Genomic DNA, 25,805 nt, shown 5'->3' with positions numbered 1-25,805 from the left:
CACAGACCTTGTAGACCGGTTTCATTAAACTCCCAACATTCATTTATTTACATCCCTATAAAAACAAAAATCCAAACTCACTGCCATCAAGTCAATATCGACGCACAGCAACCAAAAGGACAGGAAGACCTGCCCCTGGGCAGTTCCAAGAACTGTCCCTGGGGGTTTCTACTTCCCAATGGAGTAGAGAGCCTTGCCTTTCTCCCTCAGAGCAGCTGGTTTCTAATTGCTGACCTTTCGATTAGTAGCCTAATTTGTAACCAGTATGCCACCAGGGTTCCCTATCAAATAGCTCGTCGATATTTGTATTACATTTAATAGCATTTATATAAAATACAGATCATTTTATATAAACCTGATGACAAAAATAACTTGTCCATGTGAAATACATGGATTTTTTTCAAATTGCATTTTAATTTTAATTATTAAGTAAATTTTCTTTTTCCCTTACCATATCTTTTGAAGCACAAAGGAAATTTTGCAGCTATATTTAAACATGCTTCTTTTAAGAAAATATAATGTGCACTGTTTATTTGTAGCATGTGTGACCTTTAGCAGTAACATCTTCATGGTTGTATGGCAGTACTAGAAAGCCATCTGTGTTGGTACAGGAAGTTCCTCAAAGATGCCTAAAAAGAGCCCTGGTAGGTAAAGTGTTGGGCTGCTAAGCCAACAAGTTCAAATCCATCAGCTGCTTTGAGAAAGATGAGTCTGACTGCCGCCACGACGATTTTACACTCTTGGAAATCCTCAGGAGCAGTTCTATTCTGTCCTGCAGGGCTGCTACTGGAATCAACTTGATGGCAGTTAGCTTGGTAAAGATGTCCACCTTGTCACCGGAGGTTGCAGATGGAATTAATGCTACTAATCAGCTGATCTTAACGAGAGATTATCTGGTATTTTCTGAGTGGATCTAATATAATCAACCACAAAGTCCTTAACAATGGTAGAGGACTGTAGATCAGATTTTGAGAGTGATGACAGTATGAGGACTTTGAAGATGAGAGAGGGGGCCAGGAGCCAAGGAATGAGGGCAGCCACTGGACGCTCCACTAGGTCAGGATACAGAGAGTTTCATCTGGAGCCTCTGGAAGGTCCAGAGCCCTGCCAACACCAACTCTTTGTTTAATTCACACGAGCAAATTTCCACAAATACGCTTTGCTTCAGGCAAATTTAAATATTAACAGTATTAACAAATGTGAATTTAAAACCTCAAAATTAAATTATACCCATTCAATGAACCATCATTCTTTTAATGGTATTTTGGAACAAAGAAAGTGCTACAGAGTTCTCTGGGGTTTTTATTCAGGTTAGGGCATAAGAAACATTCACGAACAGAGGGTATTTCTACAGCCCTAAAATAGAATACTTACAAATACTCGCAAAATTCATTCTTAAGGTATTTGTGTCGTTTTGAACTTGAAATGCTAGTTTACAGAGATGGAAAGTTAAAATAGAGCTTTTTTATTAGAAAGACAATAGTACATAATTTAGCCCTTACTGAAGGTATTCAATAAGACAGTGAAAATATTTTTCTTCCTGGGTAACATCACTTCTACTGTCTCTTTATTTTCTCTCTACTTTGGCTTCGTTCTCTGTGTCACTGTAGCATGCTTGTCTCCTGAGTCTCCTCTGTGCACTTTTTCTCCTCGGTGTTTGTCAGTGCCATGGTACCTGGCGTCCTTTCTCCTGTGCTGCTCTTCGCTGGGGCTTGGCCGTGTCTGCTCGCTGACCTCCCTCTGCCTATAACCACTGTGACTGCGGCTCCGGCTTCTCCTGCCCCTCTCCTCCCTGCGCTGCCTCCTGCTGCCCTCCTCCTTTCTTTCAGACCCCCTCTCCCGTGGGCTCTCAGTGCGGTTTCTGGCCTTGCTGTCAGAGGCAGAGTGGTTCCGTTTGCTATTCTTTCTAGAACTCTCATGTTTCAAAGACGGAGGCTTGTCTCCGTCTGTGTCCTTACTCCTGCGGTGACTGCTATAAAGTTCTTCACAGGGTTTCCTCGTCCTAGACTTGGCTTTCTCTTCAACATCACTGCTGCTATACCACGAACATTCCTTTTTCTTTCTTTTCTTACTTCTTTTTCTTTTTTCCTTGTTGTCACTCTCACTCTCACTGCTACTTTCTGAACTCTCGCTGGAGGAGGAGGAGGAGGAGGAGGAGGACGACGAAGAGGAGGAGGAGGATTTGTTCTTATGCTTTTTGTGTTTACTTCTGCTCTTCTGAAGCTTTTTATTTTTTCTATCTTTTCTCCTTCGTTTCTTTTTCTTCTCAAGTCGATCCAATTTCCTGTAAATGGGAAAAAACAGCAACAGATATAACTGTTGAAAAACAGTCCTTTCATCAGCAACTACAAAACTGCCGAGAGAAAACATACTTCCTTAGAAGCAATTAAAAATGGTCTCCAAATATTAAATATTCTTTATCCTCCTAAATGACAAATATTTTTCTTCCTTTCAAATTATTCTAGTTATAGATACATTAAGTTTAAAAATAAAAACTTAAATGCTATAAGCCAATTTCCTAACTACACTTTCCTCACTAGTAATGATCTTCATAACAAGACAAAAGTGTCGATGACTCAGAATTTGAAATTATAGAGCATGCAAAATAACTGGCCACCCTGACCTAAAGAAAGCCTGTGAAAGGTTGTTATGTTAGCTGGATTTATAGAAACTCAATACACAACTATAATCAGATGGAAAAATTCATTTTACATATGTATTATGTTAAAATATAGGAACGTTAATCAACAATTATATTACCCAAATTCAAAAGCACATTCTTCAGGAATTCTCAATATAAATATACTTAAATTAAAAAAACATATTCTCTTGGTTATATAAAATAATCTTAAACTAATTTTCAACAATTATTTAGCTTTCTTTATACAAGTAATTAGGATCGTTCTATCAAGAAGGTATTCTGAATTTCCAAAAGTACTCTACATTCTCAGAAGAGCAATGTGTTTACACGACAAATCTGAGTTACTCAGAAATCCCAGTGCCTTCACTGGGTTGACTCCTAAAAGGAGAAAACACCAGTCATCCCCAACTCCAGATCCTCCAACACCAAGAGCTCCCTCTATCGGACGCAGTCAACAATTCTTGGATTCTTTAATGAAGTTCAAATTTACCTCAGATTGAAGCATTCCTTCAGTATGCTTTAGGAAATTTTAACAAATGGAAAAATGAGCAAGGCATACCCAAAAAATATTTTCCAAGAAGGAATGGTGTGTGAAGATACATAAAAATCTTTTATGGAGCGTAAAACTTACAAATCTATTTTCAGATTCAATGTTCTGAAAATACAAGGGTTTCTGTTGTGTATGCTGCATTTACAATCTTACAGTCAGTTACTGCATTACTGAAACCAAGACACGATTGTATTCCTGGAGTAAATGCAGACAGGAACACAGGTCACGTGTGCTTTAAAGGGCACGCATCCTCATGAGCGCTTAGGCTCTGTGTTGAATAGGTTACTAAGAAGAAAGGTACAGGGAAAAAAATGTAGCTGAATCCATTACATTTATAACTAATTACCTGAGCAGTTTCTGTTTTTGTTTGGTGGTTAATGACTTTAAAAATTCCACTTCTGGATCTTCTTCACCCTCACTTGCAACATATTCCTGAGTCACCAAAGACATGATTAGATTACTAGAGTTTAAGATAAGCTATTTATCAGATGGCAAAGAAAATATTTACAAATAAGTTTTTGTATTAGGAACACTCTGTAGATGAACATGATATTTTGGATTGGGTAATGGGAGGGAATGCAAAACAAAATTAAAAAAAAAACCCCAAACAGTCTACCTGCCAAGGACGACAGTAATGTAGTAGGAGGCTTAGATGAATGCTTGATCAGCATAGGAAACTATCAGGAAGAGGATGATGGGGAGACACAGATAAAGGCGTTTATAGCATGGCTGCCATTTTCTCTAACTAGTCCTTGAGGATGAATCATGGCGAACACCGGCTGTTTAAATATTTTATTTACAATTTAGTGAAATATTAAAACCAAGATCATGACCCTTACAGGAAGGTCAAAATATCCACTTTCAACCTTTTCAATTTCAACAGCATGAAAGTAGGGCGAGTGTGATGGTGGGGCAGGAGGAAGGTGAACGGAAACAAAGGATCTAGGAAGCAAAGCTATGGATAGAGTATAACCATAGACGGGTACATGTCAATACATTAATTCATAAAAATAGTGGCATTGGTCTATGTACATATATTTATATGGAAATACACTAAAGTAGTGGATGGGCTTTGAGCCCCCACTCAAACCCTCCCTCAATGCAAGAACACTTGGTTCTAACAACCTGGATTCTGTGTTGCTCACCCTCCCAGCACAATCACTGAAGACAAAATGGGTGCATAAGCAAATGTGGTGAAGAAAGTGGATGGTGCCCAGCTATCTAAAGATATAGCGCCTGGGGTCTTAAAAGCTTGAAGTTAAACACTCTAGCTGAGAAGCAACAAGCCCACATGGAAGAAGCACATCAGCCTGTGTGATTATATTGTGTCACCAGGACCAGGTAACAGGCATCAGAAAATGACAACAAACAAACAAACAAACCCATATTGTTGAGAACGAGGGGGTCGGAGCAGAGACCCAAAGCCCATCTGCAGACAATGGGACATCCCTCCCAGGGGGGTCATAGGGAAGGGATGAGTCAATCAGGGAGACAGCAAAGCACCAATGTAACACACAGTACTCCTCTGGTTCCTTCTTCAACTCCCATTATCATGACCCCAGTACTGCCTTTCACTGCGGGCTAGACTGGAGGATGTGCACAGGTATGGATAAGACATAAGAGCTCATGACACATGGAATCCAGGAACAGGAATGGGAGCAGCGATAGCAGGAGGCCAGGGGGAAGGTGGTGAGAGGAGGGGAAGAAGGGGAAACTGAATGCGATGAATGGCATATAACCGCACCTCCTCCCACCCCAATCCCAGACAAGAAAAACCGTGGGGCAAGGGAGACAGCGGTCAGTGTAAGATATGAAAATAATAATAATTTATAATTTATCAAGGGGCCACGAAGGTGCGGAGGGGAGGGAGGGGGGAAAAAGAGCTGATATGAAGGGCTCAATAGAAAATAAATGTCCACAAAAGAATGATGGCAACATATGTACACACGTGCTTGATACAATTGACGTAGGGATTGTTACAAGAGCTGTAAGAGCTCTCAATAAAATGTTTAAAAAATAAACGCAAACATGAAACTAAAAAAAAATCGACAGCACATTCCCAGCCCTGTATTAAGTGTAAGAAAAGTCAGGTGCTTCTTTTCAGAACAGCACATAACTTATGCCAATCAAAGTCTGGGTTTAGTTTCAGCTCTGGGTCTACTGAGCCGCATGACCTCAGGAAAGACCCTGAACTTCTCTGGCCTTCAGTTTCCTCACTAAATAATATAAATGGTTCCTATCGGTGTATATAGTCTTTCAAACGCAATCATTTCCTGGGATCTATATATAGCTAAAAATATTAAAACAGTTTAAAAATATTTTCTATAGTCTTTAGTAGTTCATTCTATACTCTTTCCATTGATTCCATTCAGTGTCACGTCAGGGCTAAGTTAGCAGGCAGGGAAAACCAACTCTACCATTCAGTTCGCTATTTTATCCACAAAACCCAGAGGAGTAGTTTCATTTATTAAAATACAGGTTTAAGAACAATCAATCATTTAGGTTAAAATAATAAAGAAGCAAAATCAAAATACATTTTAGGCATTTTCTTTGCTCTATCTTGCTTTCCTATGGATATGCATATTGGAAAACATTAAGTAGCAATTCATAAGCAATCACATTTAGATTTATACACATTTTCAGCTTACTGATAAAAAGATCATTACCTGTGATGGATCATTTGCGGTCAAGTTTCTCCCCAGTACATTTCGTTTCAGTGCAAACCCACTGTTTCTCATCTCCGCTATTAGCTCCGAGGGGTGCATCGATGGCCCTGTTCACAAAAATCACAGTTTGAATGTATCATTTATATCTCTCTACCTTTTTCGGACTCCACAGTAGGAATGCAGTTGAAGCTTTGTTAAGTAAAATCACAGCTAAATCAACTCAATAATCTTCTGCTGAGCAAATAATCAGATATGATTTTCTAAAACAGCAGTGTGGAGATTCAGAATAGAAAATAATTGCATTTTTCTTTGCGTGCAAGGGATTCTCTTCTTATGTAACTTTGCCATATTGAAAAAGATACATTTAGACATTGTCTGGTTAGAAGTGTTTAGTATGAACTCAAAATAAAATGATGAAAAAACTTCAATTGAAATTTTAATACATGTTCTCTTGAAGCTCAATTTAAAAGACATGCTGTAAAGAAACATAATTTTATGACTATTTGAATTTATAATTCAAAATTCTTCACCTTTATTTATCAAGTACTAATACTGAACAAATGGAAGGGAGGGGGGCTTGAAAAAGTCTCAGGAAAATTCCATGATCTTGTAGTAATTTCCCACCGACTTTTCAAAGCCTCCTCATAGTGCTATGTGGTGGCTAAAGATCAGGATATGACCCAGAATCCTTTGAGTAGCCACCCAGCACTCTCATCTCACAAACACTCTCTCTCTCTCTCTCTCTCTCTCTCACACACACACACACACACACACACACACACACACACACACACGCATTGGGATTTTTAGTTGTTAGTTTGGGTTGGCTATAGGCCATGAGTGAGCCCTGATAACTCAAGTGGCTTACACATTGAGGTGCAACCACAAAGTGGGTAGTTTGAACCGACCAGTGGCCCCGAAGGAGAAAGATGAAGCTGTCTGGTTTCCTACAGATTTAAAGTCTTGGAAACCTAAACTGGTAGTTCTTCTCTGTCCCATAGGGTCACACTGAGTGAAAATCAACTTGATGACAGTGGGTTGGTATAGGTCAGTGTTTCCCAAAGTGGGCAATACCACCCCTGAATGATTGGCGTGGGGGAGTGGGCCATAAAATCAAATGTTTTTCATTGCCAGGGGGACGTTGAGTAATTTTTTCCCCTAGAAAGTATGGGAAAGAAGTTTGGGAACCTATGGTTTAGAGATGCTGAGGGAGCCCTAAGGGTGCTGTGGGGTAGGGGGTGGGCTGCTAACACGGATTGGTGTTCACATCTCCCAGCAGGGCTGAAGCAGCAGCTCGGGCTGCTTGCTCACATAGAGAAAGTCTCATCCACGTGATGGCAGTGTGTTTGCCCGATTGTTTTGGTGTATAGGCTTACATGCTACATTTTCATAAGTTTTTGTTTCCACTTTCACAAAATCTCAAGGTGGATCTCAAACTCTTTTGAGTCACACTATATGGAAATAACGATAGCTACATTAGAAACATTTCTCTGTGTGTGCAAGCTCTTCCTTTAAATATGATAAAATTTACGATACGTAGGAGAGGCTTGTGCTTATTTCTCTCATGTATTTCAGCTCATTCATTTTTTCTCACAGGAGGCGAACTAATGGCAGTATTTCGGAGCAGCAACTTAAAGAGTTTCTGGTCTGAGTCCTCTGTACTGGGTTGAAAGAGCCACGCATGCTACTGAAATATAAGGAGGAGGAAGAGAGCACACAAGGAATTCCTAAGAGTGCCGTGGGATAGAAATGGCTTCTCTAGTTTGTTGCTTGAATACTCCTATTTCTTTTTCTTCTCAGGGCTTTCTCGGTTATTTACCACGCATTTCCTCTGCATGTTGTCACGGAAAGCAAAAGGCAATTCAATTCAAACCTGTTCAGCTCTGGAAGAAAGTTTAGTGGAAAGGTTCAGATGGTTCTCCGAGCTGCACCCTTCTAGTCATGCCACCACCATCAACCAAAAGCTGACGTAGATATTAGGGAGATGATAGCATGACAGGGGGAAATGGTCTATTACTCATCTGTGAGGGAGTTATTCATAATGTGATAATTTATTAGGAGAAAAAGGCCTACTTGTTGATAACAACACAGAAATAACAAAGTAGCGTACTTCATTGTGATATTAATATTCTATTTAAAACAACATAGGATTTTAAAAAATGCTATACAAAGATACTTGGTTCTTATGGAATATCTTCATGACCTTTGTTTACATTTCTCAATTTGGTTGCTAACACTGATAATAAGATCGTAAATAAAAATGGAATTTGAAATCTTAACAGTGGTTGCCTTTAAGTGGCATAAAAATGCTAACGCACTTCAGAGCCTTACATGAGCTATAGAATATGGAGTTCCGTGTACTTTTTGGTGGCTTCTCAAACTTTACAAGTAGAAACATTATTTTATAGGAGCAGAAAGCCTCATCTGTCTCCCTCAGAGCAGCTGGTGGCTTCAAACGGCTGACCTTTTGGTTAGCAGCCCAGCACATAACCACGATGCCACAAGGGCTCTTCAGAAACATTATTTTATAAAGTAGGAAATTTCTCTTCTGAAATGTCAAAATTCCATATCCTTGTCGACAACTTTATTAGATGTCAGAATGATTCAGAAAGCAAACATGTTAAGAATTAGGCTAAAAACCACTACAGTAACGGGATGAAATGCTTGGCCATTATGATGAGAGGTTACTAATTTCATCAGCTTTCATCAGAAGATGGGTAATTTTTAGAAGATATTTCAGAAAACACGCTTTTTACATTCTTATTACAGTACTTCAAACTACTTCAGGAAAATGATCCCTTTGCTCCCCGTATGACAGAGAGGCTACAATGAAACAAATGGTATTTGTCTAGGATTTGTACTTCTAAAAACCCAACTGGGCTCTGCACACACACTTATATACTACAAGGCTGTAAATACAGTGCTTAGTGAAGTGTCAGGCCATACCCACATCAAACCCCAGCCACTGAGCAGATTGTGACGCACAGTGACCCTCGATAGGGTTTCCAATTCTGTCAATCCTTAGGAAGCAGACAGCCTCATTTTTCTTCCTCAGAGCAGCTTGTGGGTTTGAACCACCAACCTTGCATTTATCTGCCCATCTCGTAGCTCACAGCACCACTGCTCATAAAGAGCAAATGTAAAGGTTTTGATTATTTTATAATTTCTTCATAAAAACACTTTCCAACATTCTGCTGTTCAAATATTTTTATATACAAATGTTTTTATATAATCCAAAACTCTAGATTTAGAAGATGTGGCAATCAGATGACGATATTTAGGAAAATGCTCTATCCTGTCATGTTACTGTTACAGTGGCTATGAATGTAGTTAAATGAACAGAAATGACTCTAGTTCTCTGAGAACTTGAAGTTTAGTTCAACTGATAAATTGTACAGATACAACAGATTACACAGATTCTGTTCGAATACTAAAAGCATTACCTAAAAATTACTTTCACGTATGGTACATTAGTAGTTGAAATGACAGCTGGCATGGGCCTTAGGATTAGTGGCTTGCTCTTAGATCCACAACGACAGAACAACCCTAGGGAATTCAGGGAAAAGGCACTTGCTCTAAAACGTAGGTCTGTGAGAGTCCCTTCTCAGGCGAGAGTACGTCTCAGCAACATGGTAACTCAGAGTCCAGCCCAGAAAAGCAGGTCCACCACAGACACTCTTTCTAACACTAATTCATTTTGAAATTTTCCTTGCTGGATCTAGATTAAGCATCTAAATACTGATTACAGCTTTGCTTTTTAGATTTGTGTCCTGATGACACCCAGACCATTTTCTAAACTATGGATTCAGGGCCTTGGCAGTATATATGATGTTGTGTGTGTGTGTGTGTGGGGGGGGGGCAGGAGGGAGAACAGGGGGTAGTAGTAGAGGATTTTCCCAGAAGGCAAAGTTTGAATTATGCCTGTAAAGGGCTCAACGTATTTATTAAGGGCATTCCATTTTTTTAATGGGACTAAACAAGTAATAGCAGGTAATGTTCTACAGCAAAATAGGTATATTTTCTCACAGAATAATGTATGAGGGTAAGAGTCATATGAGAAAAGGCTGTACATTTGCCTGTACAATTTGAAAATGCAGCTGCAGGGTGAAAAGCCACCAGTGGCACAAGAAGCTCCATGCTAGAGGCAAAGACAGTGTGCCTATCACTGCTAGCACTGGCCATCTACCTTTCCTGAGCGAGGAACGTGTGTTTCCATTCAAAGTTCCTCATTCTTCTCAATTGATGCACTGCCTCCTGTCATTGTATGGTAGCGGGTAGGAGAGGGTTGTAGGTTAGGTAAGGAGAATGAAATAGAAATGCTTTTCTCTCCCTTTCTCAAATTTTACATATCAATTTGATTTATAGGATCGCTGCTGCATGCTAAAACTAAATTGTTCTACCCAAAGCATATATGGTTCGCTTGCTCCCACGGTAGTGCTCTATTTCCACCTTCCCGGGGTACGTGTGTGTTAATTTAACTTTAAACTACAGAAAACTACAAACTTAGAATAACATGATGCGTCCCATCAAACAGCTTCTGCAATTATCAATGTTTCCCAGTTTTATTTCATCTACTGCTCCCAACTTCCTTCTTTCTTTCCTTGAGACACTAGTATGAATCACTAACAGGCAAGTGTTACATCTTAAAAAAAAAAAAAAAAAGCCACACCTTTGATGCATTCACCAAAATTGATAATTTTAAAATATCACTTAATAGCTAGTCAATATTAAGATTTCCCCAATTGCCTCAAAAGTGCTTCTACATATTAGGTTTGTCCATATTAGTACAAAAACAAGATTGCATTTGGCTGATATATATATAACTCCCTCTCTTACTATTTAATAGCCTTTATTTTGTATAGCTTTAAGTTTACAGAAAAATTGTGTAGACAGTACAGAATGTTCCAGCCTACCCTCCTCTTCCGACACTCTTTCTCCTATTATTACCGTCCTGTGCTCCCCTAGTACATTGGTACAACTGACAAATCAAGACTGACATTTTTATGAACTAGCTCTATAGTTTACAGCAGGGTTCACAATCTGTGGGTTTTGATAAAGGTGTAATGCCTACTGTTACCATTCACTCAAACTCACTGCCAATTCTGACTCATCGCGACCCTATGGGACAGTACAAAAGTTCCACACTAAAACTGCCTATCATCTGCTTTTTCTCCCCGCTCCTTTGAACTTCAATCTTTTCACTATTCTTATACTTTTGCCCTTTCCATTTCATGTAGTTGGAATCATATTATATCCATGTATATACTCGTGTATAAGCCAAGTTTTTCAGCACATCTCTTATACAGTTTTTATGGAAAAATTAGGTGCCTCAGCTGATATTTGGGTCGGCTACACTCGAGTATATATGGTAGTAGGATCCCATAAGTAGCTTTTTCAGGTTGGCCTCTTTCCTTAGCAATATGCAGTTAAGATTCCTCCATGTCTCTTCCTGGATTTATCTGCTCATTTAATTTATTTTATTTGCTCGTTTATTTTAAATGCTGATAGTATTCCATGTGTGGACGTACCAGTTTCTTTATTCATTCACCCAGGCACTAGTTAGAGTGCATGAGGAAGACGGAGATCTGTGTTTAGTTCTCAAGATAACCATAAACTTTTTGCTTTTAATAAAAATTTATAGAAAGTTATCTTAAGAAAATAATAATAATAATAATAATAAAACTAATAAAAAGGGCACAGTAGGAACACGCAGTATAAGTCCCACGGAAAAAAAGTGAACAAAGCTATTAATAAAATGTGTGGGTGATTTTATTTATATAGAGGAGAATGTTTTATGTATGATTTTCTAAAGGTTATGCAAGAACCAATTGTACTGAATTGTAATAAAACTGCTTCATCCTGGGAATTTCCTGACACACTGCCAGTTCATCTTAGTGGAGCTGGAAACAATAGGGTTTCTTATTGCCCTGATCCCAAGTTCATGCTGAAGACAGCTAATTTGATCTCCATTAAGACACACAATGTAAAGGAAAAATTAAACATTTCATTTTAGTCTCTGTGTCTGGGAAATACACAAAAGCAAGGAAATATGAAACTGTCCTTATTGTACACTCATAAAAAATACTGTTTATTAAAAAGACAATGGTGCCTTACAGAATCCCGTAAAAGTTATATGACCTATTTGCTTATGTCTTTATTGCTTACAAAGAATAAATCACTAGATTCCTTATAATTTCAGCTTAATTTATATGCAGATCTTTGAGATGATACACCCATCAATAATAAAATTAATTCAGAATTCCAGCGGCGTAAGAAAAATCATTTTTGCTTTGATGAACATGCAGCATTAGAAGACAGTGCTGTACACTGTTTCTCAACCTTTTGGCTAAGACCAAATGTAGACGTCAGTGTCACAGTTTAAATAAACGACAGTTTATTTAGTTAAATAAACTAAAATGAATGCTGTTGAAGAGTTATGAATCTATGAATCTCAGAAACATTATGCTGAGTGAAAGGAAACACGAAGAGCAGACACATGATGCTGAAAATTGATGAAACTAATATATAGGGTCAAAAATCAGAATAGTGGCTATGGGGGAAGGGAGTATGCTAAAAGGAACAGAAGGAAAAATTCTAGGTTAAGGGCAATAAAACACAGACCAATGTGACAGCTTCTACCTGCATCATCAGGAACAATGATCACAACTCTGAGGTGCGCAACCATTCCCACCCTCCTTTTGAGTTATTCTTCCAGCACTAACGTAAAGTCATTGCTTTCTAAGGTTCCTATCTAATCTTTCACGCTGTTGCTGTCAATTTGACACCATATAGACAGTTCTTACAAGTTCTTACAATAATGCTCAAGACAGGCATTTTTTCCAAGTTTAGATATTGCTTGGTTTTTAAATGACGTCCGGGTTATTTTTGGTTTATTTGAGAGCAATAATTTCAGGGGTTCATGCAGCCTTGATGGCTTCAGAAAATCATGAGTCCACGAGTATTTTAAATTCTGTTCTACATTTCTATCTTTCGACCAGGATTCTTCTATGAAATTTTCTATCAAAACGTTCAATAATGGTAATTGAGCACCATCTAATTATGGTCTCAAGGCAAAGGAGGCAGTTGTTCATGGAGGCAATGGGCAACATATCCCATTTCCTCTTCTATTCCTGACTCTGTTTTCCTCCCTTGCTTCAGGTGAAGAGATGCTAACTACCAGGTCTTGGTCACTAGGAAGCTTTGAAGACCCTAGGCACTATGCAATAAACACAACCAGTTCATTTTACTTTGAAAAATGTTTTGTATGGAATTTGACATGATTGCAATTAATTTAATCATTGGATTATAAAATGCTTATAGTTTGAATGGTTTATTTAAACACTGGTAATCAATTACATGTAGCCAAAATTCAAAGTACTATATATACTCGCGTATAAGCCAATTTTTCCAGCACATTTTTAATGCAGTTTTTGTGGCTGATATTTGGGTCAGTTTATACTCGAGTATATATGGTACTAATCAAGAGTATCATCTTGACCTTTGAAGCATTTGATTTGAAAAACTTGACTGAATAATCTCTTTAGTTGTTTAGTATGTGGTTCATGATCGATCAGCTAAACCCAAACCAAACCCACTATGGCATTGCTTCCAACTCATAGAGGCCCTATACAGGTTAGTGAAGCTGTAAATCTCGTTGGGAGGAGCTAGCGTCATCTTTCTCCTGCAGAGTACCTGGTGGGTTTGAACTCCTGGCCTTACTGCTAGCAATCTAGTACTTACCTAACAGCATCACCAGGACTCCAGGGGAGGAATAGGGCCTGATTTCACTTCTTTCCTTTAAGGTCAATCTTATTTATGAGTTTCAGTATCTATTTCACAAGGTCAGTTTTAAGGAGATTTTGATAAAAATACTTTGCCCACAGAATTGTGTCAGAGGATAAAACAAGAATAAGTCCTGCCACTAGATGTAGGGTTATTTGAATAGGGAAGCCTCATCCGCTTTAAGGCGCTGCATAAAGGAACTCTGTGGCAGATTCAAGCGACATTGCAAAGACAAGCGAGTTTATCACCTTTCTTCCTATCGAACAGTGGTTCTCAGCCTTCCTAATGCTGCAACCATTTTAACACAGTTCCTCCTGTTGTGGTGACCCCCCAATCACAAAATTATTTTTGTTGCTTTTTCATAACTGTAATTTTGCTACTATTATGAATCGGCGACCAAGGGCTCAAGTAGAAAGAAAATGTTTTGAGAACGATGGTGGCAACAAATGTACAAATGTGCTTGATACAATGGATGTATGTATGGGTTGGGATAAGAGTTGTAAGAGCGAGCCCCTGATAAAATGATTTTTTTTTAATGCAGTCACCACTGAAACTTTTAAGATTTTTGTATAATTTTGATGCATCTAGAGTACATGAAAACTTAGAAAGTTAAGAGAATCTTATCAGTAGAAAAACTATTCTAAACCAGCTTAGTCCAAAGAAGCATTTTGATTGCCTAATTTAAGTTTGTAAAGGAGAAGTAAATCTTATAGCTGGTCTCTGTAAACCTCACAGCTGGAACATTCTAACAGCACCTTGCAGTTTCCAGTGATCAGAGTAAGTTACTTTATATACTAAACTAGGAATTTCATAATAGAAATAATGCAACACCAGGGGGTCCAGTTATCATGAAATAATTACACTCCTGGGAGATTACAGGCACAAGGCTGTACCCCAGGGGTGTGATTATCCCATGATAACCGCATTCACTGAAATTGCCTTATTGCAAAAATAATCTCTATTCACTGGTGAAACATTATTCAATAGGTGATTTTTTTAAATGAAAAGATTTTTTTTAGCTTGAATCAGCAAGTGGATTAGGAAATTGGTCAGTTTATTTTTTATTACATTCAAATTCAGAATACAACATCATTATTTGCTTTCCTATTTGATAAAGTAGAGTTTTTTATTTTGTTTTTGAGAAACGCTTTAAGCGTTTCTATTAGCATTAGTTAAACACTACAGCTAAATTAAGGTCAAACCTTAAAGGGAGTATGTAAGTAATGTAATTTTAAGTCATTTATTTCTATGTGCAGTCTTTAATTATTCTAGTGTTCATTTAAAAATTATAAATCTATGTTAAGCAGCAGGTAGAAACAAAGCAAAAAACAAAAAAACAAAAACCACATAGATAATCCTACCATCCAGACACAATCACTGCTGATACGTGGCCTATCTCCTTCTAATCTTTTTTCAAAAATATCTGACTTTCTACATAAAGAGAAAGATAAAAATGGAATCTACGTAGCTCCTCTTTCATGACCTGCTTTTAAAATTTAACCGAATGTTATAAACAATGTCTGTATCATTAAGAAATCTTCCTATCATTGACTGCCACATACTACAGTATGCTATGATAATGTGCACTATTCATTTAATATCCTTTCATTAGCTATCTAGGTTATTTCTTTTTCTCTTATGTTTTTCACTCATTCATTCACTCTTTTTTTTTTTTTTCACTACTATAAGCAATGTTTGGGAACTAAGTCTTTGGACATGTCCACGATTACTTCCTTAGGATGAATTCAAGACTATATGATAATAAGCAAAACAAAAAATTAAACAAAAAGCAGCACTATTTTCCTCAAATCAATGGTTCTTATACCTAGGTTCAGCTGATGGTTTTAAACCTTGATAATGTACCAAAAATAGATTAAAAAATATAATCATCTTATCTGGTATCAAATATGTTAAAAATTACTGACTTTTTAGCACAATGTTATCAAAGAATTCAGCAGTTTGTGATATTCTTATATAAGTAAGCTACAGGACTTAAGAATTCTAAAATGTTATGTATTTACCAATATTTCTTCTCAAACCTTTTCTATTTGAAAGGAGTAAATGGAAATTTCCCAGGACCCTTTCCTATAGACTCTGCAAAGATTTAAGTCTGGAATTCAGTGACCCTAGAGGACAGAGCACTGCCCCTGTGGCTCTCTGAAACTGTCCATCTTTCTCCTTGTGGCTCGCAGCCCAGTGAGTAACCCTCGACACCACCAAGACTCTGCAAAGAATTAAACTGCTAAGTATTTTGACTCTGCTTCCTTTACCTACTGTAACCACGATCTCAATTCATCTCAGTGAGGTTAAAGCTCATTCTAAGGTCTTTTATTCTTTTGGATGCTACTGTAAGTGAATTGTTTCTTTAATTCCCTTCCTAGAATGCGCATTGCTAGTGTATAAAAACCTGACTGACTTTTGTGGGTGAACTCCCACTTTGTTGACTTCATTTACTAGTTCTAGTAGACTGACTGAGGATTTTGGGGGAGTCTCCTATGTACATGATTATGTTATCAGCAAAAATGGATAGTTTTAATTCCTTCCTTTCTGGGTTGGTTATGTGTTCTAGCTAGAACTTGCAGTACAATACTGAATAGTGATAGTACGAGTGGGCATCTTTGTCTTATTTCTGATCTTAAGGGGAAACCTCTTAGTCTTACCACTGAGTATGGTTTTAGCTGTTTTTCATAAATTCCTTTTATCAGACCTAGAAAATTTCCTTCTATTCTTAGCTTCTTTCTTAAATAAAATCTATTCACATTGGGTATATACTTCATAATATGTGGACATTCTGATGATGTCCTTTCTGGTTGTTCCAATTTCAGTAACCCAGTTTCCCTGCTCCTCTGACTTCCCATCTTTGTTTTCCAAGGGATGGTTGACCGTGTCTAACACAGATGAAGTACTCACGGTGATATTCTTTACACTGTGAGTCAATCTGCTGTTGAGCTAACACATGACCTACGGTACTAGCTCTGGTTCAAGGGTTAAAGAGTATCTCAAGGCAACAGCCTCAGCGTTCTTTTCTCTTCTACATTTTGGAAAAAATTAAAAAGGATTAGGATCACTTCTGTAACTTTTGTAGAATTCACTGGTGAAGTATATAGACCTGTTGTTTTCTTTTGGGGGAGACTTTTTATTACAGATTCAATCTCTTTATTTATTATGGACTTGTTGGGATCATCTAGTTCTTCTTGAATCAATGTAGGAAGTTTAAGAGTTTCTAGGAATTTATTAACTTCATCTACTCTACATAATTGGTTGGGTGAAATTATTCATCATATTCTCTTATGATCTTACATTCTGTAAAGTCACGGAACCAATATTACAGACCAAAAACTTAATGATCCTTTCACAGTAGGTAAGCTTGGGACACAATGGCCACAAGTACCAATGCCCCACACTCAAAAACTCATTTTTACGAGCCATTCAGAATCTGATTCCACCCATTTAATGCTGACCACTTCCTGGAGAAGGACATGTTGGCAAAGTGGAAGGTCAGCAAGAAGAGGAAGCCCATCAATGAGATGGTGACACAGTGGCTACAGTAATGGGCTCAAATCTAGCAACAGTTTTGAGAATAGTGCAGAACTGGGCAGTGCTTTGCTCTGTTGTTACTGAGTCAGAACTGATTTGATAGTCATTTAACAACAAAAGTTGTCCAAGATAAATCTGTCACTCAGGCCTATTCTGTATAGCATAATGTTTACTTTGCTAGTGTTTTTCTTCTGGTCTTTGTTTTTACCAGTCTAAAGCTAACAATCCCTTAAAGGTCATTTTAGTCCTTTGTAACTCTTTTTATACATGTTCAATTTAACATTCAGTCAGTGTTAGATTCTTAGTAATATGCTAGTTTTGCCTCCCAGACTATAAACTGGAAGTTATTTTCTACCTGTTTCTCCTATGGTATGTTAATCTTTCTGATTAGATTGTGAACTTGGGGTAGAACTCATTTTTCTAAACTTGGAACACAGACCTCAAAACAGAAACTTATTACATGATATGAAGGAACACTAATACACAGCTGCTAAATATGATTATTTCATAGAGAAAGAGACTTCAGTTCTAAGAATTTTCACATCCTTTCACCATAAAGTGCAGAGCTGCCAAAAATCTTATAGATTTAAAAAGTAACTTCATCCTATAAGGTCACTTTGACTATAATCATTGACTATAAGACAGTTAACAATTCAGAAAGATATAAATATGGGAAATAACCATTTTTCCTCCCAATTCTTAGGTGGCCAACTTGACAAACAAGGTTTAATATATCCTTGAAGGGGCCTAGTTGATGCAATGTGTTAAGTTGATAACTAAAAGGTCAGTGGTTCAAACCCATCGGCCATTCCATGGGGAAACAAAGCCTAGAGATCTGTTCTCATAAAATTTACTGTCTGGAAAAAAATCCCATAGGACTTTACTCTGACATATAGGGCTGCTATGAGTCACAATTAGCTTGATAGCATACAATAACATATCCATTGCTTTTTTATTTTTAACCCATTGCTTTTAAAATAAAGTTCATAGGACCCTTTGCTAGAAAAAGTACGTTCAACTGAGAATGATGTGGGCAATGAATGTACACATGTGCTTTACACAGTTGATGTGTGTATGGATTGTGATAAGAGTTGTATGAGCCCCAAATAAAATGATTAAAAAACAAAACAAATAAAAACCATAATAGTAAGGGGAGGAAATATTAAAGAAAAAAAAGTACGCTTAACTTCATTACATAGCATTCAAAATCAGAATATATCATCAGATTTTCTCATTATTCATTAAACTCTGGAAATGTACCTTAGTCCAAAAATACAAAAATAAAACAAACAAGCAAAAAACCCAGAGATTAAAAAAAGTTTTTATCTTTTCTTGTTCATCCTTGACATAAATTCCAAAATAAATAAATAAATAAATAGATAAATGTATCATATCTGATGCCTACCTGAGCCATCAGTAGGAACAGAACTTGCATTGATTCCAGAAAGACCAAACAAAGGGCATTCTCGATCTGTATTGACATGGCCCCACTTGTGGCATTTAATACACCTCACATTTCGAACCTGTGGAAATAGTGAACATTGTTTTGGTTATTAAAATACTAAGAATGTAACTAGTGTTTAACTCTTTCTTCCTACAGAGTTTCAGTTACTCTCCTGTTAAAAGATCTCCAGGAAAGATCCCTACTGTGTTTGGTAACTTATTGCAGATACTAAAATCTTTTACTACAAATTCTGCTTTATAGTTACGACTTCCTTTAACCTCTTATTCGCTCGGTGGCAATAAAGCAATGCCATTTACAATAACATGATGAAATATGAAAAGAAGAATTATGTCATGGCTTAATATTAAATTCTCTCATTTAGTTGTTGTTGTCTAAACCAGAGGCTTGAAAACTTTTTCTGTTAAGAGCCAGGTAACTAAGTATTTTAGGTTTCGTAGGCCAACTGCTCAATTCTGCTGCTGGAGTGGGAAAAGAACCAGACAGGAGTATCTACATGAAGGACTTGGGCTGTCTTCCATCAACATTGTTCATGATCAGAACCTGACTTTGGTGACAGTTTGTGCGTGCGGAGGAATAAGTAAAATGGCCTTTATTTACAGGCAACATAATTATATATATGGAAAATCTCTTGAATTATTTTATTTTTTAAATAAATCATTTTATTGGGGGCTCTTACAGTTCTTATAACAATTCATACATCAAATCAAGCACATTTGTACATATGTTGCCATCATCATTTTCAAAACATTTTCTTTCTACTTGAGCCCTTGGTATCAGCTCCTCATTTTTCCCTCCCTCCCTTGTATCTTTTCTTGACTTACAGGAAACACTCCCAGTTCCTTGAAAACTTCAGAGACCAATATATTTATAACCTTCACTCATAGAATTTTTGATTCCTATCAGTCTACAGCATTTCATTTTTCCTCCCCTATTTTTCTATTATCTGGTTCAAATAGAAGCAGTGCCTTTTCATCTAAACGGCTTTTTGCACAACAGTATAAAGAAATATTAATTTAAAAAATTATTTTTACAGAGTAAAATATGTGTCACTTGCCTGAATACCAAAGGGCTGATCTCTGATGTTCATGTCATCTTTGGCATATCTAATAAGCAGAAAAAATGTGTAATATTAGGTAAATATAATGGTAAGCAAACATTAATCTGAAAAAGTCTTATAGTTCTAAGAATATTATAAAAATGTATCACATCACTAGGTACATAAAACTACAAAGTATATTATTTGCAAAAGCCACTTCTTAGGTGTCCAGTACCATGATTTGTGATTAAAAAATATTAAAAAGCATACGAAACAACAAAAGACGATGATCAAGTAGATTAGTTGTATAAAAATGTCATTAGAAATATCATTTCATATTAGTTGTCTTCTCTAGTGAATAAAAGGTAATATAAAGTAACTTTAATGATATGTATTTTATCTTTAAAAAACCACCAGTCCTTACTTTTCTCGTGGGGCTCCTTTCTGCCATTCAAATTTATATTCCGTTTCTCCTTCTATTTCTTCTTTCTAAAATCATTAATTAAAAATGATTTCAATTTTTCCATAAAATCACAATCTATTGCAAGTAAACTGAAACACAGGAAGTAGAGCTTTACCTCTTTGTTTTCTTGATTGGTGATCAAAACATAGAGGAGGAAGACACGACAAGTTATAAACATTAGTATTAGTCTGCTAAATACTATACTGCTATAACATGGCACTTAATTGTAATTTGTAATAACTTATGAGCTTTACTCTTCATTCTTCCACAAGATCTAACCCATTGCCACTGAGCCACAACAACCCTACAGAACGGAGTAGAACTATTCCTTCGGGTTCCCGAGACGAGATCTTTCCGAGAGTAGTCTCGTCTTTTTCCCTTGAATGGCTGGTGGGTTTGAACTGCCAACCCAATGGTCAGCAGACCAGTGCTTATTTATTCCACAGCACCACCAAGACCCCTTTCACAAGATCACAGGAGGATAAAATAGACTATTAAATATGAGACAAGAGACATGATAATGAGTATGTTATTTCTTAATTTTCAAACACCTCTCACGTTTCTGTGAGTGAATATTATGAGTATATGGAGTACTGGTAGACAGTGGTTAAAGCGCTTGGCCGCTAACTAAAATGTCAGTGGTTCAAACTCACTAGACAATCTTTAGGAGAAAAAGCAGATATAAAAATATGCTTCCATAGATTTTCAGCCTTAAAAACTCCATGGGGAAGTTCTAACATCTCCTATAGGGTTCACTATGAGCCAGATGGTAATGGATTTATGATTTACATTCAATAAGAAGGATTAAAGATATATACATTAGGAAAAATATATATACCTCTGCTAATTTTTGGTTTCCCGATGCACACACCATGAAATATGAGACAAACATTTTTAGTATTTATTCTCTTATAGCTCTTAAGAGTATATTTTAAATTACTTTAACAGAATAGTAATTTTAAAAGACGATGTGCCTCCCAGGCCTCACACCTATCAAGAACCGTTCTCATTCTTGTGGCTCAATTTTTGGCCAAACAACAGACCAGACCATAGGCGAACAGTAACGTCAGGGATGTGTGTACTCTCATTAGAACAATCACCCATGTGAGATCTAAAGGGGAGCATCTGCCCTGGATCAAGCTCAGAAGGCAGAAAGGAGAAGGCAAGATGGATGAACAGAAATGGTAAGCACAAGGAACAAACAGGAAGAGTACTGTTACATTGTGGAGATTGCAGTCAGTGTCATAAAGTAATATCTGTACAAATTATTGAATGGAAAACCAATTTTCTTGGTAAACTTACTCAAATCACACACACACACAAAAAAGAGCAAGAGAAAGAAAAGAATATGATTTAGCAATCTGGTTATACGTTGGGCTGTTAACTCAACAGTTAGAATCTAACACCCACTCCGTAGGAGAAAGATGAGGCTTTCTACTTCCTTAAAGAGTTATCAAAAAAATGGGGAGCTGATATCAGGGGCTCAAGTGGGAAGAGAATGCTTTGAAAATGATGATGGCGGCATATGTGCAAATGTGCTCAACACATTGGAGGAATGTATGGATTGTGATAGATGTAAGAGCTTCCAATAAAAGTATTAAAAAAAAGAATCTGATAGTAATCTATTTTATTTTGGCTTAATTAAAGAAACGCATGCTTCTTAATTAAGGAAACAAATGCAGGGCTCAAGTAGAAACAAGCAAATGATGATGGCAACATATGTACAAGTGTGCTTAATACAATTGAATGATGGATTGTCATAAAATTTGCAAGAGCCCCCCCCCCTAATAAAATGATTAAAAAAAAAAAAAAAAAGAGTTAGAGTTGCAGAAATTTAAAGGGGCAATTCTACCCTGTCCTATAGGAGAAGTTGGCATCAACTCAATGGCAGTATGAATAGCAATTCTCAGTCTTTTTTTTTTTTAAATCATTTCATTGGGGGCTCATACAACTCGTATCACAATCCATATATCCACCGTGTCAAGCACGTTTGTACATCTGTTGCCATCATCATTCTCAAAACATTTGCTTTCTACTCGAGCCCTTGGTATCAGCTCCTCATTTTTCCCCTCTCTCCCCGCCCCCAAACCCTTGATAATTTATAAATTATTATTTTGTCATGTCTTGCACTGTCCGACCTCTCCCTTCACCCACTTTTCTGTTGTCCGTCCCCCAGAGAGGGGGCTAAATGTAGATTCTTGTGATTGGTTCCTCCTTTCTACCTCACCTAGAAGACTTAAAAATCAATGAAATAAAGTAGGTACCTTTTTTAGCTCCTGGTGGAGCCTCATACATGAAATTAAGGCCATTCTTTACACGTTCATCTCCCATAAGCAATCTAAAGGAAATAAGACATAAAGCCAACCATTTTACGTAGAGGAAAAAAACTATAATCTCCTCGCATAAAAAACAAACAAACAAATAAATCCTAAAGTAATTAATAATAACAAATTTTGTTTGAGAGTATATTCTGTGTAACTAAAGTATCACTACTTACTTGCTGGCTTAACCAAGAAAAGTAAAAACCAAATGCTAGGTTACTATGTTGAAAGAAACCAATAAAGAACAGGCACCTAAACCAGAGACATTCAATTTTTCTTTCTGAAGCTGTCCTTTGAGTATACATTAAAGAAGTATCTTTGCAATAGGTCTCAAGAGTTCTTCTCCACTTCAACTAATTTGGAACTTGCTTGCAAACTACACGTCATATGAATCTGTATTTTATGTGAGTGGTTAGTAAAATTGAAATAAGTGGCCAAATAAAAGAACAGTCATGAAATGATCACCAAAGATAAGGGTGCTACCACAAAGTGTGGTGAAGAGAGTACATGGTGCCTGGCTATCAACCGGAATAGTGTCTGGGGTATTAAAGGCTTGCATTTAAACAAGCAGCCATCTAAGTGAGGAGTCAACTAAGTCCACATGGAAGAAGCACACCAGCTTGTGTAATCCAAAGACAACAACATTATTATTTTATCCTTACCACTTCATTTGTTTCTGTTGGGTTTTGTGAAGTAGTAGATGCACAGCGATAATAACTGATGCAAGGGGTTAGTGGGGAGGTAGGGATAAGGGGGTGAGAGAAGGGGAGGGAGAAGGGGCTGGGGATTAAACAAAGTATGCAGGAGGGTGAAAAGAGCACTAGAACTGATGGTGATTACACAACTCATATTAAAAGCAATTTAACCATGAAAAAAAGTTCTAAAACTGATTGGAGTAACGATTATACAATTCTCCTTGACATAATTGAACTATTGAATGGTATGATTTATTGCCAATTGCCTTGTAGAACAAAGATGCAGATGTCTGCTCCTGTAAGATTTATATCCTGCAAAAAACAGGTAGTAGATATTTCACAGGGAGAGGATTAACTCCTATCACCGCAGCATTCATTTTCAAAAAGGTGACTTAATCTATGGTTCAGTAAGGAGTTATTTTCGTGTAGTTAATTATTCCAACAACATCAACACATTGGAATTTCTTACCTATTATCATATGATTCTTGTTCCTTAAGATACTGTTGCATTAATTCTTCTTGTTTCTTCTTATCATATGATATTTTCTGTTCTGCCATCCATACCTAAATTAGTGAGGCAAAAGAATTCAATAGTTGGATTTAAATTAATGGGAAGTTTGAGTTTTCAAAATATAATAAAATATAAAATGACAGTTTACAACTTATAACAATCTATTTTAGTCATAAATAATACATCATCACAAAATAGCACTTCAATAAATCTTACTTTGATGAAAGTCCTCAAATTCAGTCATTCCAAATGGCCAAACTTTCATGCAAAAATTTCCAAGTTGGGAACCATTTTTAACACAGTGCATATAACAACTTCTTACACTCAGTCTGGACACCTGTTATTTCGGAGAGTGGGACACCACTTGTCTCTAAATGGAATTGCCCTAATCTATGCATTGCAATCAAGTGATGGCAGTGAGAGGTTTTTGGACACCTTTAGCACAGGGTACAACCACTAGGGTTAAGCAATGTCCATAGAACCCAGAATAAAAACAAAAGGAAGGAAATTACAGAGCGAAGATGTTCTGTAGGTGCTCGGGGTTATCAATCACAGGTTCAATGTGCCCCTGTATGACGTTCTCAGATTCATCACCTCAGTGAAGGTGAAAGCCCACATTTCTAGCGCTAGAATATATCACGTTACTTCCAGCTTTCGAGGTTATCAGTGCCTCCCTAGCACCTTCAGAATAAAGACAACTATTCAACACAAAAACCAAGTCAAGCCTTTGTCTTCAAACATACTGAGGTCAAGGAAGAGAAATGTTAGGGCACTCTGGTGAAAGGAGTTCCTTTAGTGGCTTCTGCATGACTTCGTTGGAAACGGGGCTTCAAGAATGACTCCTCAGGGTGACTAACATTTCCTGGGTAAGCTGTGAACAACTCGGTGGTTTGATACTTTTCCTGTCTAGTTCTGGGCTACCGGATGCTTTGTGATTAGCTCACTTTACATGCCTTATGGATGTTGGTCGATTTACTGCTCAAACAGTGACTTGAAAATTCACCCAACAACACTGACTGGCTTACAGTCCACTGAGGGGATTGGTCAGTTTGTGGTCATGCTGGGAAGGCCATCCCTTGAACATGACAAAATTTGTTTATATAACCAACTAAACCCACAGCAGTTTTTAGAGCAAAGTCAAGAGGCAGGAAGAGAGAAGGAAGGGAACTTCAAGAAAAGTGTGCGCAAGAAGTTTGGACCTGCTGAGGAACCCTGCAGCAGAGCAGTCCAGAAAGGGCCTTGGCAGATTTGGAGGGCTGGAAGAGTCTGTGACAGATTGGACAGCGCAGTGAAGAGAGCAGTCCTGCTTAGAAGCTGTCCAGAACGTGCAGAAGGGAGGAATGTGCTCCCTACCTCGGGAAAGCTTTCCAGACCATGTCTATAGGCTTCCTGTCCGGACCCTGACTTGTTCCTGTGACTTCCAAACTGATCTTGATCTCAAGTGGTAGCCTGCCACCTTCCTAATGAACCACATCACATGGTCTGAGCAGGGTCTGAGAGTTCCATGTGGCCACTGAAGGAATAAATGACACCAGCAGAGAAATATAGACTATCCCGGGGGAGAATGCTGGTGTGAGAATGGTATGGAAGTTGACAAATGGAGGTCTATTTGACCACCTCATAAAAACCAGTTTTTTGTGAACACTAATTCTTATCCCTCAGGAACTCAGGCCAGTTCTGATGGACGCTATGTTACAAACCCTTATAGTGAGAAACTTGTCAGCTTATGAAGTTCATAGAAGAGCTATGAACCATGTAAGTAAACAACAAGAAAGTTAGATAATTGGGCAAGAGAAATACACACTAGGCAAATAAGAATTACACCAAGGTAGTGAACTTTTGAGGAATCAGGGAGGAAGTACCCCACTGTACTTGTAGGCATTTAAAAGATTTCCAATCTATATCTCTATTACAAACTGTTGATAGGAATAACCCTATGTACAAGTGACCTCACATGTGTTAAGCAAAGTTCTAAAGAAGATCAAGACTTTGTCAATGAAAAAAAAAGAGGAGGGGAATGAGGACCTGATGCCAGGAGCTTAGGTGGAGAGGAAATGTTTTGAGAATGATGAGGGCAATGAATGTACAAATGCGCTTTACACAATTGATGTATGTACGGATTGTGATGAGTTTTATAA

General features: G+C 37.4%; 1 protein-coding gene across 1 annotated transcript in view; it reads right to left on the bottom strand.

The window, feature by feature from the left end:
• Positions 1 to 1,233: 1,233 nt before the first annotated feature.
• CIR1 (corepressor interacting with RBPJ, CIR1) overlaps positions 1,234 to 25,805 on the bottom strand; it is a 29,328-nt gene continuing 4,756 nt past the window's right edge. The window contains exons 2-10 of the mRNA XM_004703888.2: positions 23,626 to 23,720; positions 22,405 to 22,478; positions 20,256 to 20,266; positions 20,102 to 20,166; positions 19,696 to 19,744; positions 18,582 to 18,699; positions 5,858 to 5,964; positions 3,538 to 3,623; positions 1,234 to 2,284 (exon numbers count right to left, since the gene is read on the bottom strand). Coding sequence (XP_004703945.1) covers positions 1,579 to 2,284; positions 3,538 to 3,623; positions 5,858 to 5,964; positions 18,582 to 18,699; positions 19,696 to 19,744; positions 20,102 to 20,166; positions 20,256 to 20,266; positions 22,405 to 22,478; positions 23,626 to 23,720 — 1,311 coding nt within the window. The 3' untranslated portion in view covers positions 1,234 to 1,578. The remainder of the gene's footprint in view (positions 2,285 to 3,537; positions 3,624 to 5,857; positions 5,965 to 18,581; positions 18,700 to 19,695; positions 19,745 to 20,101; positions 20,167 to 20,255; positions 20,267 to 22,404; positions 22,479 to 23,625; positions 23,721 to 25,805) is intronic.

Source organism: Echinops telfairi, unplaced genomic scaffold (genome assembly GCF_000313985.2).
Source record: "Echinops telfairi isolate 266 unplaced genomic scaffold, ASM31398v2 ScPeMD7_4;HRSCAF=17, whole genome shotgun sequence".
Lineage (NCBI taxonomy): Eukaryota > Metazoa > Chordata > Mammalia > Afrosoricida > Tenrecidae > Echinops > Echinops telfairi.
The sequence above is the reverse complement of the archived record's forward strand: the minus strand, read 5'-3'. Positions and strand labels throughout refer to the sequence as shown.